This window comes from Nanorana parkeri, unplaced genomic scaffold, assembly GCF_000935625.1.
Source record: "Nanorana parkeri isolate BGI_ZX_2015 unplaced genomic scaffold, ASM93562v1 scaffold1461, whole genome shotgun sequence".
NCBI classification, from domain to species: Eukaryota; Metazoa; Chordata; class Amphibia; order Anura; family Dicroglossidae; genus Nanorana; species Nanorana parkeri.
In genome coordinates, this window is record NW_017307729.1 from 86707 (window position 1) to 101452 (window position 14746).

Here is a 14746-nt window from a genome sequence, read left to right on the forward strand (position 1 = left end):
CCAAGTCCCTGAACTCCGAGCAACAATGTATCTGATTTGTGTATCACTCGGCTGGAGATCCTCCAATCATCTCTGAATTGGTGCCGACACTGTCCTAAGGCTCTGCACGAACTTTGAACCTGACCAATTAGGTAAGTGACCTTGCCCTGTTGACCCATCCCTTAATTAACTCTTTATTCATCGTTTCCCTTTTTCACTTAGTCATGTACGCCCTCCGCCTATTTTTTTTTTCCCAGTAGAAGACGAATTCAGTCTGCTGTTGACTTCTACACTTTACACACAGTCAGTGGTCCTTTTACTGCCTTAAGAAAGCCATTTAGATGCTGATGATTGTAGGGAGAGGTAGGAGTATGAATCATCCCCTTGCCACAGCTCCTGCCATGACCTACAACTATGACTTTCTGCTCCAGCCTTCCTCCAGACTGCCGCTTGCAGATTTCCTGACGATGCCTATTAAAAGTTCTTCTGTTGTAAGCATGTCTACGAAGGTTCTCATTCATCCAGGTCACATGGTATATCTGTAAAAAATAGATCAAGGCAACTGGACTGGCTGTAATTTTTCCTTGAAGACGTTTCACTGGTCATCCGACCAGCTTTCCCAATTCAGAATGACAAAGATGGCCGGATAACCAGTGAGACGTCTTCAAGAACAATTACAGCAAGTCCAGTTGCCTTGATATAATTTTTTTACAGATCTTCTGTTGTAAACACCTCAAAAGGCAGATGAGCTGAAGGAAAACTAAAAGATGAATTGTCTGTGAAGGTTCTCATTCATCCAGGTCATGGTATATTTGTAAAATAATAAGTCAAGGCAACTGGAATTGAGAAAGCTGGTTGGATGTCCAGTGAAATGTCTTCAAGAATGTAGCGATAACTCCCCGCAGGGAGCCGCTGGTTGCCCGGTCCACATCTAGTCGGTCTAGGGGGTTGATCTCCAGCTGCGCCCCATTAGCACGAACCGCCCTCTTCTGGTGCCCACAAATTGACGTCCACTTCAGTAGTAGGATGCTAAGTAAACAGTTTATTGAACATCTTCTTTGGGGGAGAGAGGGGGGAGGGGTTCTAGGTGTCCAGAGGGTAACCATCAGAAGCTCCAGACTCACCGGACCTTGTAAAAGTAGCCATGCAGATCCACCCGACCACATCAGATGACCACTGATGTACTAGACCGTCCAGATGGATGCAGATCCTCAATCACAGGAAAGATACCGACCATACTCTGAAGTACACATGGTTCCAGAGCGCTTCAAGAGCCTGCACTGGTCCTGGTTCTCTTCCTCTTTCCATCTCTCAGGCCTCCTCCATGTTGGAGGAGGCCTCAGGGAAAACTTTTCCCTCACTCCAGCCACTGCCTACCCCCAGGCCTCGGCCTAGCCTGGGGGGGCTGGCTGAACAGGACCCCAGCCCTAATCCATGTCTGGTCCCGGCGAGGGAGAGAGAGCACATGGCAGGTCCCAGCAATATACGTACACTCTCCCAGCATGCACCACTGGCTGAGAGAAGCCCAGTGGTTGGCTTCTGTACTGTACATACATTACAGTGCCTCCCATTGGCTGTCCTACACTATGACAGAGTCACGCTACAAGAAAAATACAGCAAGTCCAGTTGCCTTGACTTATTTTTTATAGATAGAAGATGAATTGCCCCAATCAGAGTTTTTGGAACGGTGGAGAACAGAAACTGGAGCATAGGTGGTAATTACCCTCTTGCCATACCCACCCAATGTTTGCGTAGAGTTCTCCTTTACACTAGGTTTAATGACCTTGGTGGTTCTGCTGCTTTTGACATATGCCAAAACTCAACAACATTGCATAGTTATGGTTAGGATCACAGGGGCTGCTATGCAGTACAATGTCATCCCAACAGCCAACTTGCATGGGTCATGGGAAGGGTCTCCTCGGAGGGACATAGAAAGAAAAGATGTACCCTCAGATCATGGTGCCAGGAGGGTTGCGTTAAAGCAACGCAGCATGCTTTTCTTTCTACGCCGCTGCCCCGAAGGCGGAAACGCACAACATCCCTACTGCAATGCAAGCTTTACACGGCACAGGATCTGTGCTGACTACATCTTCATTTCCACCAGCAGACACTGGACTGAGATGTCAATGAGTAAAATAATTAAACAGACTGGGAAACATTCTGAACAAATTAATTAAACATTTAAAAAAAAAATGCAAAGTAAAAATCACACAATTGGGCTTTCTATTACGTCTGAAAAAACAAAGCTAGATGGATCAACCTGTCGAGTCCTTTAGAATCTATTATATTGACTATTAATTAAGCCCCCCAAAAATGTTGTTGCACAAAGCCCTGGACATTAAGGTCCTCAAGGGGTTGCTTGTACTTGTTTGATACAGAACTTAAAGGAGAACTATGAGGTTCTAACCGACGTGTGACAATGAAACTGTCACACGTCGGCTCAATAGATCTGGAAGTGAGCGAGCACATACCGGCGCTCGCTCACCTCTCGATATCATGACCCTTGTGAGATTTAGCTTCCAATTGTAGCGCATTAAGGACGCATCCACTCGCTGCAATCTTCATTCAAGGGCTTCCTTGCCCACTTTTATTAAAGTTCACAAAACAGAACAATTACCCTCGCAGGGGTTCTTTAGCATCTCATGGCAGCACCTGCCCCTCCAGCCCCCTGGCTTTGCATTTGCAGCACCGCTGCTCCGGCCTCAGCCCACTGCCTGTTCCTCCAGACAGCCTCAGTCATGTGCTAACCTGCACACTGGGGGATTCTTCCCAATCCGCAGCACCCTGCTGCACTGGACTCCACTCTGACTCCTTGGTGGGGCTTTCCTCTCTCCCAGGTGGAGTCTTGAACCCTTCCCAACACCTTTAATTTAAAGGCTGTGCACACCTGTGCCATCAGCATGCGCTGGCCACTCAGATTCTGGACACAGGAATGGAGATACCACAATGGCATTGCCATGCACTGCCACACCCTGCAGAGAGCGGTGACTGTCACTCACGGTTCCCTGCAGGGATTCCCCCCCCCCTCCCCGCTCCGATCCTCCAGCGCTGACTGGCGGAACGGACGGGGGAGGGGGCGGGTACAGCTGGCTCTGTCTCTAGATAGGCCGAGCCAGCTGTCAGTCACGCAGCTGGGTGGATCCAGACAGTATTGTCGGGATCCGTCCCGGCTGCGGCGTCTCAGTATACCGCGAGCTGTAGCTCCCTATATACTGAGCCTAGGGTGACGGGAGGACGCCAGTTTGTGTCCTCCCGTGACCCTGAGGAGAACTATGGGGGAAACCCACTGACCCCATAGTTCTCCTTTAATCTTAAAAATGCATCCAAGTACCTTAACTATTAACAGAAATGTATCTTATTTGTGTATCACTCGGCTATGGGTCCTTTAATCATCTCTGAATTGGTGCTGACACTGTCCTTTCTTCTGGAGGGGGACTACTATTATTCCCTGTGTGTGTTGTAGAGTAGTCACCGCTCCAAGCTCGCTCCTGTGATGGTCTCCAATCTCATGTTTAGTTTACTGATTTGTATTGGGATTGTAGTCCATCACAAAAGCAAGATTGGAGCGGTGACTACACCACACACAGGGACCATGGGGAACAGACGTAGCCCCCCTCCAGAAGGAAGGACAGTGTCAGAGATGATTGGGGGATCTCCAGCCGGGTGATACACCAATAAGATACATTTTTTTTACATCGGTAATAGTTAAAGGTACTTAATTGCAATTTTAAAGTTTAACTCCTGAGTTTAGTGTCGCCACTCTAATGCAGCCCACCCTGTACCTCCAGCTTCGATCCATCAATGTTCACTGTGTGGCCCTCTCTGACACTACACGGCATTATCAAAGAAAACCTCCAGCCAGCCCCTCGTGCTCTGGCTCAAACCCACCTCACCATAACCTATCTGGTTATACTTCAGCATATAAAGGTAAGACTGCTACAAACTGACTGCCCAGTTTTGGGGTTGATATCAATGTGGTCAGCCACCCAATATCTTTCAGAAAACCATGATTTCCAGCGGAGGATGCCACCTCATGCCAGTTCCAAAAGTCCAACCATGTAGAAGCAGGGGGTGTCAAACTCAATTTAATGGTGGGCCGAATCAACATCATGGTTGCCCTCAAAGGGCCTGTAAGACGATATAAATGTATCTAGTCTTTATCATAATTGCCTCTGCATTCCATTATGTCAGGGGCCCAGGGGGGCCGTTCCTCGTCAGGTTCGCAGGCATCGGGCACAGGTAGCTCCTCCTCCTCCCCCTGGCAGGGCATCTGGCGCTGGTGTGGCCAGTGCGCGTGCGCAAGTCGCGTGGTGCGCCTGCGCCATTCCAAGCCACAGCCTGGGGGAGGACTTCAGCTTTCACCACTTGCCCTCAGCCTTGTGATTGGACTCTGACTGGGGAAGCTTCCTGGTTGCCCCGGCAGCCAGGGGGCGGTCCTGGGTTCCCTGTTCATTTAAAGCTGGTCAGAGCCTTGACTCATTGCTGAGTTATTCTACCTCATGGTGAACACCCAGCTCCCTCCTGTGAACCTGTTGCTTGATCTGACTTCCCGGCTACCGACCCTTTCGCTTGACCCTTCGACTACGATTCCTGCATGCCCGCCACGACCCGGAACTGGACCTGACTACCCGATTGGATTATACTTTTCTACTGCACTTTTTGGACATTATTCGTCCCGGCCAAGGGGTTCCACACCTGGCCCATTATTCCAGCCCTGACACATTATCACGGGTTTTAGTAATAACTTAATACCTAGATCTGAAAGTAGAAGTCTAGGAAGTAGCCTGGTGGGGCCCGGATTCGGCCCCTGGGACCTTGAGTTTGACACACGTGATGTAGAGAGAGGAAGAGATTGGGCATGACTAGGAGAGCGGGTGCATAAAAGACATTGCCCAGGATGCTAATGGGTGAAAGAACCCATCACTCTCTACCAAAAGAAACACAATTTGGGTGAACCTAACTCTTTAAAGGCTATATGACATAATGGTATCATGCTTGGTGCAAATGCAGAGATGTAGTCAGCTTTGTTTTTTACTATCACACTGCCTGCTGGAACTGCTATGTCCCAAGCTTGCAGATATTAAATTCTCCCGCCAAATGCAAACTCCCCCTCAGGAAACTGGTTTTACTTGCACATGCTGTTTTAAAAGTTTGGTTATAGATCCGCCCGCATGACGGAAAAAATCCACATTTTACATCAACTCAAGTAAGTTCTGTTAGATTTACCTTTCTTGTCTTTCTTCTCTTCCTCCTCTCCGCCAGCGCCAAGCAAGGTGAAAATAATTCCCGTTTGTGAATTCACACCGACAGCTGTCACCACCATCCTGCCAGAACCCTCCATGACATGTGTACCTGCCAAGAACATGAGTCATCGTGAATAGTAGTGGACAGCATGGGCCAGCACGGGACAGCATGGGCCAGCATGGGATCCTTCTCCTCGTCCTGGACGGTTCAAGTCGGGCCTTGGCATTGTGAATTACAGCCCAGTACTTATTACTACCATTGCCAGGAATGCCTGCAATACAATTATACCAAACACGAGCTGGCTGTACGATGGGAAGAAGGAACAGACTAACAGGAGCCAGTTGTGGAGGCTCTTACTGGGGCCACCTGCTGTCCTGGTGTATCTGTTCCCATTATTGTGTCATTAAGATATTGGCTCTTCACAGTGTTTAATAACCCTTTCAGTGTCTGCATGCCTGTTCCTCCAATGGCTTCCCTCTCTTTCCCAGCCTCAGGAATACAATGATCCAGCTTATTTGGCCTCCTCTGGGTATGTGACATCTCCAGCAGGTCCTCTCCTGCTTTCCCAACAGAATGGAAAGCGTAAAAGGTATGTTCCATTGTCTCCTAAACGGCTCCTTCTGCCTTGGGGTTTACTGAGCCCTCATTTCTATCTAATATCGGAATAGAGACAGGGCATAATATACCCAAATGTATCCAAAAACAAAAATTTTATATATTGCATCTGATCAGTACTTAGATGGGGTGGCTGCATTAGTTTTTATTTTGCAGGAGTTTTTCCGCTTATTTGTACCTTGCGATCCTGTCATTGACACACTTCCTTTCCCTGGGTGGCCTCCACCGTGTCTATAGAGAGAGCCATAGTTCTCAACCAGGCTGGACTTTATTAGGCTGGGTTCACACTCGGGCGTTCGTAATATGCGCGTTTGATGCGTGTTTCGGGCCGCGCGTGTTTACAGCGATTTGCGGTCAACGAAACGCGCGACAAACGTGCGTTTACGAGGGCTATCCGGATACGCGCGGAAATACGCCCCCAAGAAGCTCCTGTACCTCTTTGGGCGTAGGGCGTTTTTCAGCGCGTTACTGCGCGCTGAAATGCGCCCAGGTGCGAACCATGCCCATAGGAAATTATGGGATTTCACTTGTTGAGCGTTTTACAGCTCGTCGATCAGCGCTGTAAAACGCCCAGGTGTGAACCCGGCCTAAAGGAGAACTATGAGGGGAGTGATTTTTACTCAACCTCATAGTCCGAGCCGACGTGTGACAATGAACTGTCACACGTCGGCTCAATAGATCGGGAAGTGAGAGAACACATACCGTCGCTCGCTCACTTCTCGCTCTATCCCTGCAGAGAGCCGTGGCTGTCACTCACGGCTCCCTGCAAGGATTCCCCCCCTCCCCGCTCAGATCCTCCAGCGCTGACTGGCGGAACGGACGGGGGACGGGGCGGGTACAGCTGGCTCTGGATAGGCAGAGCCAGCTGTCAATCACGCAGCTGGGTGTCAGGATCTGTCCCGGCTGCGGCGGTCTCAGTATACCGCGAGCTGTAGCTCCCTATATACTGAGCTTAGGGTGACGGGAGGACGCTAGTTTGTGTCCTCCCGTGACCCTGAGGAGAACTATGAGGAAAAACACTGACCCCATAGTTCTCCTTTAACCATGGCTGCCTTTCTTCATCTTTATTACATGTGCAATGATGGGATTAAGCGGTTTACATAAGAAAGATAACGGACAAGGTAAGACCTACGCTGTATTCCCGAGCGTGGCTCGCGGTTACCGCTTTGTTAACCCCGAGCCACACTCGGGAATACCAATGGAAAAGCGCGGAAAAACGCCCCAAAGAAGCTCCTGTACTTGTTTGGGCTTAGCGCGTTTCCGCGGGCTGAAATATGCCCAGGTGGGAACCATGCCCAAAGGGAACTATGGGATTTCACTGTTTGGGCGTTTTTCAGCGCTTCCATCAGCGCTGAAAAACGCTCAGGTGTGAACCAGGCCTTAGAGTTCTGCAATGCTTCATGGGACTTGTAGTGTCACAGCAGCTGGAGTGCCGAGGTTGCCGACCCCTGATCTACATGATAAATATTCCAGTAAACAAATAAAATGTGGCAAAGTGACCAATGTGATATAGACATATGTTCCTAAACTTTAACTATAAGAGGCTTAATAAAAGTTAGGCACGAGCTGCAATTGTAGGCATCCTGCCCATCTGGCCTCTCGGATTTCTCCAGCATTATACGGGATTGTAACATTGCAGGATCGTTCTAATGACACTAATGCCGAATTCCAGGGAAACAGCTAAATACACATTGATCACACGTATTCTGTCTGTAAACTGTTTTACATGCCAGATGATTTGTAATCCTGTTAGCCAGTCCTGGTTTAGCGATGCAGCGTGCTGTGTTATCACCTCGCCTCCACTGGACTATATACTGTATATACACATCATGACACCACTGGACTATAGATTAGCATCATGACACCATTGATTTATTGTACAATGACCAGGGAGGTAATACATGAAGCTGCAAAGCTGGAGGAGAAACTGTGAAGTCCCCTTTCAGGCAATGTAGCCCAGCAGAGGCCTGTCTTTCTGGTAGTACAGTCCAGAGGAGGTGTGTCTTTCTGGTAGTACAGTCCAGAGGAGGTGTGTCTTTCTGGTAGTACAGTCCAGAGGAGGTGTGTCTTTCTGGTAGTACAGTCCAGAGGAGGTGTGTCTTTCTGGTAGTACAGTCCAGAGGAGGTGTGTCTTTAGAACTGGACCTGACTACCCGATTGGATTATACTTTTCTACTGCACTTTTTGGACATTATTCGTCCCGGCCAAGGGGTTCCACACCTGGCCCATTATTCCAGCCCTGACACATTATCACGGGTTTTAGTAATAACTTAATACCTAGATCTGAAAGTAGAAGTCTAGGAAGTAGCCTGGTGGGGCCCGGATTCGGCCCCTGGGACCTTGAGTTTGACACACGTGATGTAGAGAGAGGAAGAGATTGGGCATGACTAGGAGAGCGGGTGCATAAAAGACATTGCCCAGGATGCTAATGGGTGAAAGAACCCATCACTCTCTACCAAAAGAAACACAATTTGGGTGAACCTAACTCTTTAAAGGCTATATGACATAATGGTATCATGCTTGGTGCAAATGCAGAGATGTAGTCAGCTTTGTTTTTTACTATCACACTGCCTGCTGGAACTGCTATGTCCCAAGCTTGCAGATATTAAATTCTCCCGCCAAATGCAAACTCCCCCTCAGGAAACTGGTTTTACTTGCACATGCTGTTTTAAAAGTTTGGTTATAGATCCGCCCGCATGACGGAAAAAATCCACATTTTACATCAACTCAAGTAAGTTCTGTTAGATTTACCTTTCTTGTCTTTCTTCTCTTCCTCCTCTCCGCCAGCGCCAAGCAAGGTGAAAATAATTCCCGTTTGTGAATTCACACCGACAGCTGTCACCACCATCCTGCCAGAACCCTCCATGACATGTGTACCTGCCAAGAACATGAGTCATCGTGAATAGTAGTGGACAGCATGGGCCAGCACGGGACAGCATGGGCCAGCATGGGATCCTTCTCCTCGTCCTGGACGGTTCAAGTCGGGCCTTGGCATTGTGAATTACAGCCCAGTACTTATTACTACCATTGCCAGGAATGCCTGCAATACAATTATACCAAACACGAGCTGGCTGTACGATGGGAAGAAGGAACAGACTAACAGGAGCCAGTTGTGGAGGCTCTTACTGGGGCCACCTGCTGTCCTGGTGTATCTGTTCCCATTATTGTGTCATTAAGATATTGGCTCTTCACAGTGTTTAATAACCCTTTCAGTGTCTGCATGCCTGTTCCTCCAATGGCTTCCCTCTCTTTCCCAGCCTCAGGAATACAATGATCCAGCTTATTTGGCCTCCTCTGGGTATGTGACATCTCCAGCAGGTCCTCTCCTGCTTTCCCAACAGAATGGAAAGCGTAAAAGGTATGTTCCATTGTCTCCTAAACGGCTCCTTCTGCCTTGGGGTTTACTGAGCCCTCATTTCTATCTAATATCGGAATAGAGACAGGGCATAATATACCCAAATGTATCCAAAAACAAAAATTTTATATATTGCATCTGATCAGTACTTAGATGGGGTGGCTGCATTAGTTTTTATTTTGCAGGAGTTTTTCCGCTTATTTGTACCTTGCGATCCTGTCATTGACACACTTCCTTTCCCTGGGTGGCCTCCACCGTGTCTATAGAGAGAGCCATAGTTCTCAACCAGGCTGGACTTTATTAGGCTGGGTTCACACTCGGGCGTTCGTAATATGCGCGTTTGATGCGTGTTTCGGGCCGCGCGTGTTTACAGCGATTTGCGGTCAACGAAACGCGCGACAAACGTGCGTTTACGAGGGCTATCCGGATACGCGCGGAAATACGCCCCCAAGAAGCTCCTGTACCTCTTTGGGCGTAGGGCGTTTTTCAGCGCGTTACTGCGCGCTGAAATGCGCCCAGGTGCGAACCATGCCCATAGGAAATTATGGGATTTCACTTGTTGAGCGTTTTACAGCTCGTCGATCAGCGCTGTAAAACGCCCAGGTGTGAACCCGGCCTAAAGGAGAACTATGAGGGGAGTGATTTTTACTCAACCTCATAGTCCGAGCCGACGTGTGACAATGAACTGTCACACGTCGGCTCAATAGATCGGGAAGTGAGAGAACACATACCGTCGCTCGCTCACTTCTCGCTCTATCCCTGCAGAGAGCCGTGGCTGTCACTCACGGCTCCCTGCAAGGATTCCCCCCCTCCCCGCTCAGATCCTCCAGCGCTGACTGGCGGAACGGACGGGGGACGGGGCGGGTACAGCTGGCTCTGGATAGGCAGAGCCAGCTGTCAATCACGCAGCTGGGGGTCAGGATCTGTCCCGGCTGCGGCGGTCTCAGTATACCGCGAGCTGTAGCTCCCTATATACTGAGCTTAGGGTGACGGGAGGACGCTAGTTTGTGTCCTCCCGTGACCCTGAGGAGAACTATGAGGAAAAACACTGACCCCATAGTTCTCCTTTAACCATGGCTGCCTTTCTTCATCTTTATTACATGTGCAATGATGGGATTAAGCGGTTTACATAAGAAAGATAACGGACAAGGTAAGACCTACGCTGTATTCCCGAGCGTGGCTCGCGGTTACCGCTTTGTTAACCCCGAGCCACACTCGGGAATACCAATGGAAAAGCGCGGAAAAACGCCCCAAAGAAGCTCCTGTACTTGTTTGGGCTTAGCGCGTTTCCGCGGGCTGAAATATGCCCAGGTGGGAACCATGCCCAAAGGGAACTATGGGATTTCACTGTTTGGGCGTTTTTCAGCGCTTCCATCAGCGCTGAAAAACGCTCAGGTGTGAACCAGGCCTTAGAGTTCTGCAATGCTTCATGGGACTTGTAGTGTCACAGCAGCTGGAGTGCCGAGGTTGCCGACCCCTGATCTACATGATAAATATTCCAGTAAACAAATAAAATGTGGCAAAGTGACCAATGTGATATAGACATATGTTCCTAAACTTTAACTATAAGAGGCTTAATAAAAGTTAGGCACGAGCTGCAATTGTAGGCATCCTGCCCATCTGGCCTCTCGGATTTCTCCAGCATTATACGGGATTGTAACATTGCAGGATCGTTCTAATGACACTAATGCCGAATTCCAGGGAAACAGCTAAATACACATTGATCACACGTATTCTGTCTGTAAACTGTTTTACATGCCAGATGATTTGTAATCCTGTTAGCCAGTCCTGGTTTAGCGATGCAGCGTGCTGTGTTATCACCTCGCCTCCACTGGACTATATACTGTATATACACATCATGACACCACTGGACTATAGATTAGCATCATGACACCATTGATTTATTGTACAATGACCAGGGAGGTAATACATGAAGCTGCAAAGCTGGAGGAGAAACTGTGAAGTCCCCTTTCAGGCAATGTAGCCCAGCAGAGGCCTGTCTTTCTGGTAGTACAGTCCAGAGGAGGTGTGTCTTTCTGGTAGTACAGTCCAGAGGAGGTGTGTCTTTATGGTAATATAGTTCAGAGGAGGTGTGTCTTTATGGTAGTACAGTCCAGAGGAGGTGTGTCTTTATGGTAATACAGTCCAGAGGAGGTGTGTCTTTCTGGTAGTACAGTCCAGAGGAGGTGTGTCTTTCTGGTAGTACAGTCCAGAGGAGGTGTGTCTTTCTGGTAGTACAGTCCAGAGGAGGTGTGTCTTTCTGGTAGTACAGTCCAGAGGAGGTGTGTCTTTCTGGTAGTACAGTCCAGAGGAGGTGTGTCTTTCTGGTAGTACAGTCCAGAGGAGGTGTGTCTTTCTGGTAGTACAGTCCAGAGGAGGTGTGTCTTTCTGGTAGTACAGTCCAGAGGAGGTGTGTCTTTCTGGTAGTACAGTCCACAGGAAGTATGCCTTCCTGGTAGCACAGTCCACAGGAAGTATGCCTTCCTGGTAGCACAGTCCACAGGAAGTATGCCTTCCTGGTAGCACAGTCCACAGGAAGTATGCCTTCCTGGTAGCACAGTCCACAGGAAGTATGTCTTCCTGGTAGCACAGTCCACAGGAAGTATGTCTTCCTGGTAGTACAGTCCAGAGGAGGTGTGCCTTCCTGGTAGCACAGTCCACAGGAAGTATGCCTTCCTGGTAGCACAGTCCACAGGAAGTATGCCTTCCTGGTAGCACAGTCCACAGGAAGTATGTCTTCCTGGTAGCACAGTCCACAGGAAGTATGTCTTCCTGATAGCACAGTCCAGAGGAGGTGTGCCTTCCTGGTAGCACAGTCCACAGGAAGTATGCCTTCCTGGTATTACAGTCCAGAGGAGGTGTGTCTTTCTGGTAGTACAGTCCAGAGGAGGTGTGTCTTTCTGGTAGTACAGTCCACAGGAAGTATGCCCTCATGGTAGCACAGTCCACAGGAAGTATGTCTTCCTGGTAGCACAGTCCAGAGGAGGTGTGCCTTCCTGGTAGCACAGTCCACAGGAAGTATGCCTTCCTGGTAGCACAGTCCACAGGAAGTATGCCTTCCTGGTAGCACAGTCCAGAGGAGGTGTGTCTTTCTGGCATTGCATTACAAAAGAAATGGATCTTGCTGACAAGGGATGAGATTTTAGGTTTGGACGGAACACAGTCCCAACTTGAGCTCCTCTGTGTTGGTATGATGCAGTTCAAGAATCCTTGACCTTTATCTTTCACTGTGAACATGGCAGGAAGCTCCTTGTGCTGCCGCCCAATCAGCTGGTCTGGGTAATTCCCATCTGCAGCTGCACATAAGCAGAGGGGAGGGATGCAGTGACGTCATTGACCTTGGCCACATGGCTATATTTAGTCAATGACATTGACCTAATGTGGCCAATTTAGAAGGTCAATGATGTCAACACAAGTATCCCACCCCTTTGTTTATGTGCAGCGGTGGGGCGGGAGGGCCCAACAGCTGACTGGGTGGGTGGCCCATGGTACTTCCATGTTCGAAGGCGCTCGGGTTTAGACTGAACCTGGCCCAAACCTGAGCTCATCCCTAGTCATGGTAACTATTGTAATGTAATACTGAGAAATATTGGTCACCAGGACAGAAAAAAGGGGATATCATCCAATAGGGACACTTCTTCCGGTGACAACCAAGAAAGGATTTCTCTCACTTTGGAGAGTTTTCCCCTCACTTCCTGTTGTTTCTACAGGAAAGGAAGTGAAAGTAACTCTCTTGAATGGCATGCAGATGGCCAAAAAAGTGTTTTTTAACCCTTCCCTAACTAATCTACAAGTTTTAAAAAGTTTTACTTTTAGCTTTACTTTAAAGGAGAACTATGGGGTCAGGGCTTTCCCCCATAGTTCTCCTTAGGGTAACGGGAGGACACAAACTAGCGTCCTCCCGTCACCCTAAGCTCAGTATATAGGGAGCTACAGCTCGCGGTATACTGAGACGCCGCAGCCGGAGCGGATCCCGACAAATCTGTCTGGATCCGCCCAGCTGCGTGAGTGACAGCTGGCCCCTCCTATCTAGAGGCAGAGCCAGCTGTACCCGCCCCCTCCCCCGGATCGGAGCGGGGAGGGGGCAATCCCTGCAGGGAGCCATGACAGGATCGAGAGGTGAGCGAGCGCCGGCATGTGTTCGCTCACCTCCCGATCTACTGAGCCGACCTGTGACAGTCTCATTGTCACAGGTCGGCTAGAACTATGAGGGGAGTGAAAAGCCCCTCCCCCCTCATAGTTCTCCTTTAGGTCTTGTTCACACCTAGGCGTATTGCATATTCGCGTCTGTCGCACGACCGTCGTGCGTTTTTTTACCGCGATTCGCGGTAAAAAAGTCACGCGACCGTCGCACGTTTCCGAAGGCTACTTGGCTGTATCCCAATGGAAACGAGCAACAAAACGGCCCAAAGTAGTACCGGGACCTTTTCAGGCGTGGGCCGTTTTGTAGCGCGTTAGGGACGGGCGGAAACACGCCAAGGTGGGAACGAGACCATTGAATACAATGGGATTTATATTTTTGAGCGTTTTGTAGAGCGTGCGTCGAGCGTAGAACGCGCTACAAGACGTTCAGGGGTGAACGAGGGCTTTTAATATTCCAGAATCCAAAGCAATAGCCATCAGGAGAATTGGGGGAAAAACAAACAAACAAAGCGCAATGATTTGTTAAGGTCTATGGCGTCCTCACCAGAAAGCAGCATCGGGTCCTTTTCTACAGACTTGCGCACGTGATCCGATTCTCCCGTCAACGAGCTTTCATCAATCTTAAGATCGTTCCCCTGGATCAGAACTCCATCTGCGGGCAGCAGGTCGCCTGGAACATCGGAGAATATTACATAAAATAAATGGAGTTCGTTGTCTCCTGCAATATGAATGTTGTGTCGCGGCATTGAACCATCGGTACGTGTGAGTCAGTGCGGCGGGGAGACCGCGCGGAGCAGGAGGTGTCACAGAGCAAAGCGCTGCCTTGGATTTATTACAGTATCAAATTTTTATAAAAGCGTAGATTGAAAAAAAAAAACTTTGGCTTCCTCCGTCAGAGAGTACGCGGATTACCAGCCACCTTTATCGGGAGGAACCGCTGGCGGTGGTAAAGTGAGCAGCGGTGGGAGACCTAACCGCCGCCGCCGTCTTTTTCAATGATGCAATGCGAGGGGAAGCAGGTCGCTCAGCGTTGCTTTAGTACAGAGCGCAGAGTGTTGCGGCCACAAGGCTTGCGCTCAACAATGGATACGTATCAGTTTCTCGGGTTGCAACTAACAAATCCCAAAGCTGACACTTCATTTGCTTATATTTTGCCTTCCCTGCACCCCGCTTCCCCGGCTTGCCTTTGGGAGGAGGAGTTATGCAAATATTAAAATGCCTTGATGGATGTCAGCCCGAAGGAGCAGTAGCCTAGCGTTTGTTGTCATTGTCCGGGGCAGGGCAAGTATTGCCCCCCCCTCCCCCCACCATCCCACTTGTTATGTGTGTGGGTAAGAGTATTTTTTTTAACATTATTATTATTATTATATAATTTATTATATTACTTTACTGTCAGGGATCCCAGAGAAA

At 49.1% G+C, this 14746-nt stretch overlaps 1 protein-coding gene across 7 annotated transcripts in view; it reads right to left on the reverse strand.

Moving 5' to 3' along the window:
- ATP2B3 (ATPase plasma membrane Ca2+ transporting 3) overlaps positions 1–14746 on the reverse strand; it is a 139126-nt gene that overhangs the window by 60240 nt on the left and 64140 nt on the right. For all 7 annotated transcript variants that reach the window (XM_018570128.1, XM_018570131.1, XM_018570127.1 and 4 more), the window contains exons 5-6: positions 13881–14006; positions 8590–8715 (exon numbers count right to left, since the gene is read on the reverse strand). In XM_018570128.1, the coding sequence (XP_018425630.1) occupies positions 8590–8715; positions 13881–14006 (252 nt within the window). The remainder of the gene's footprint in view (positions 1–8589; positions 8716–13880; positions 14007–14746) is intronic.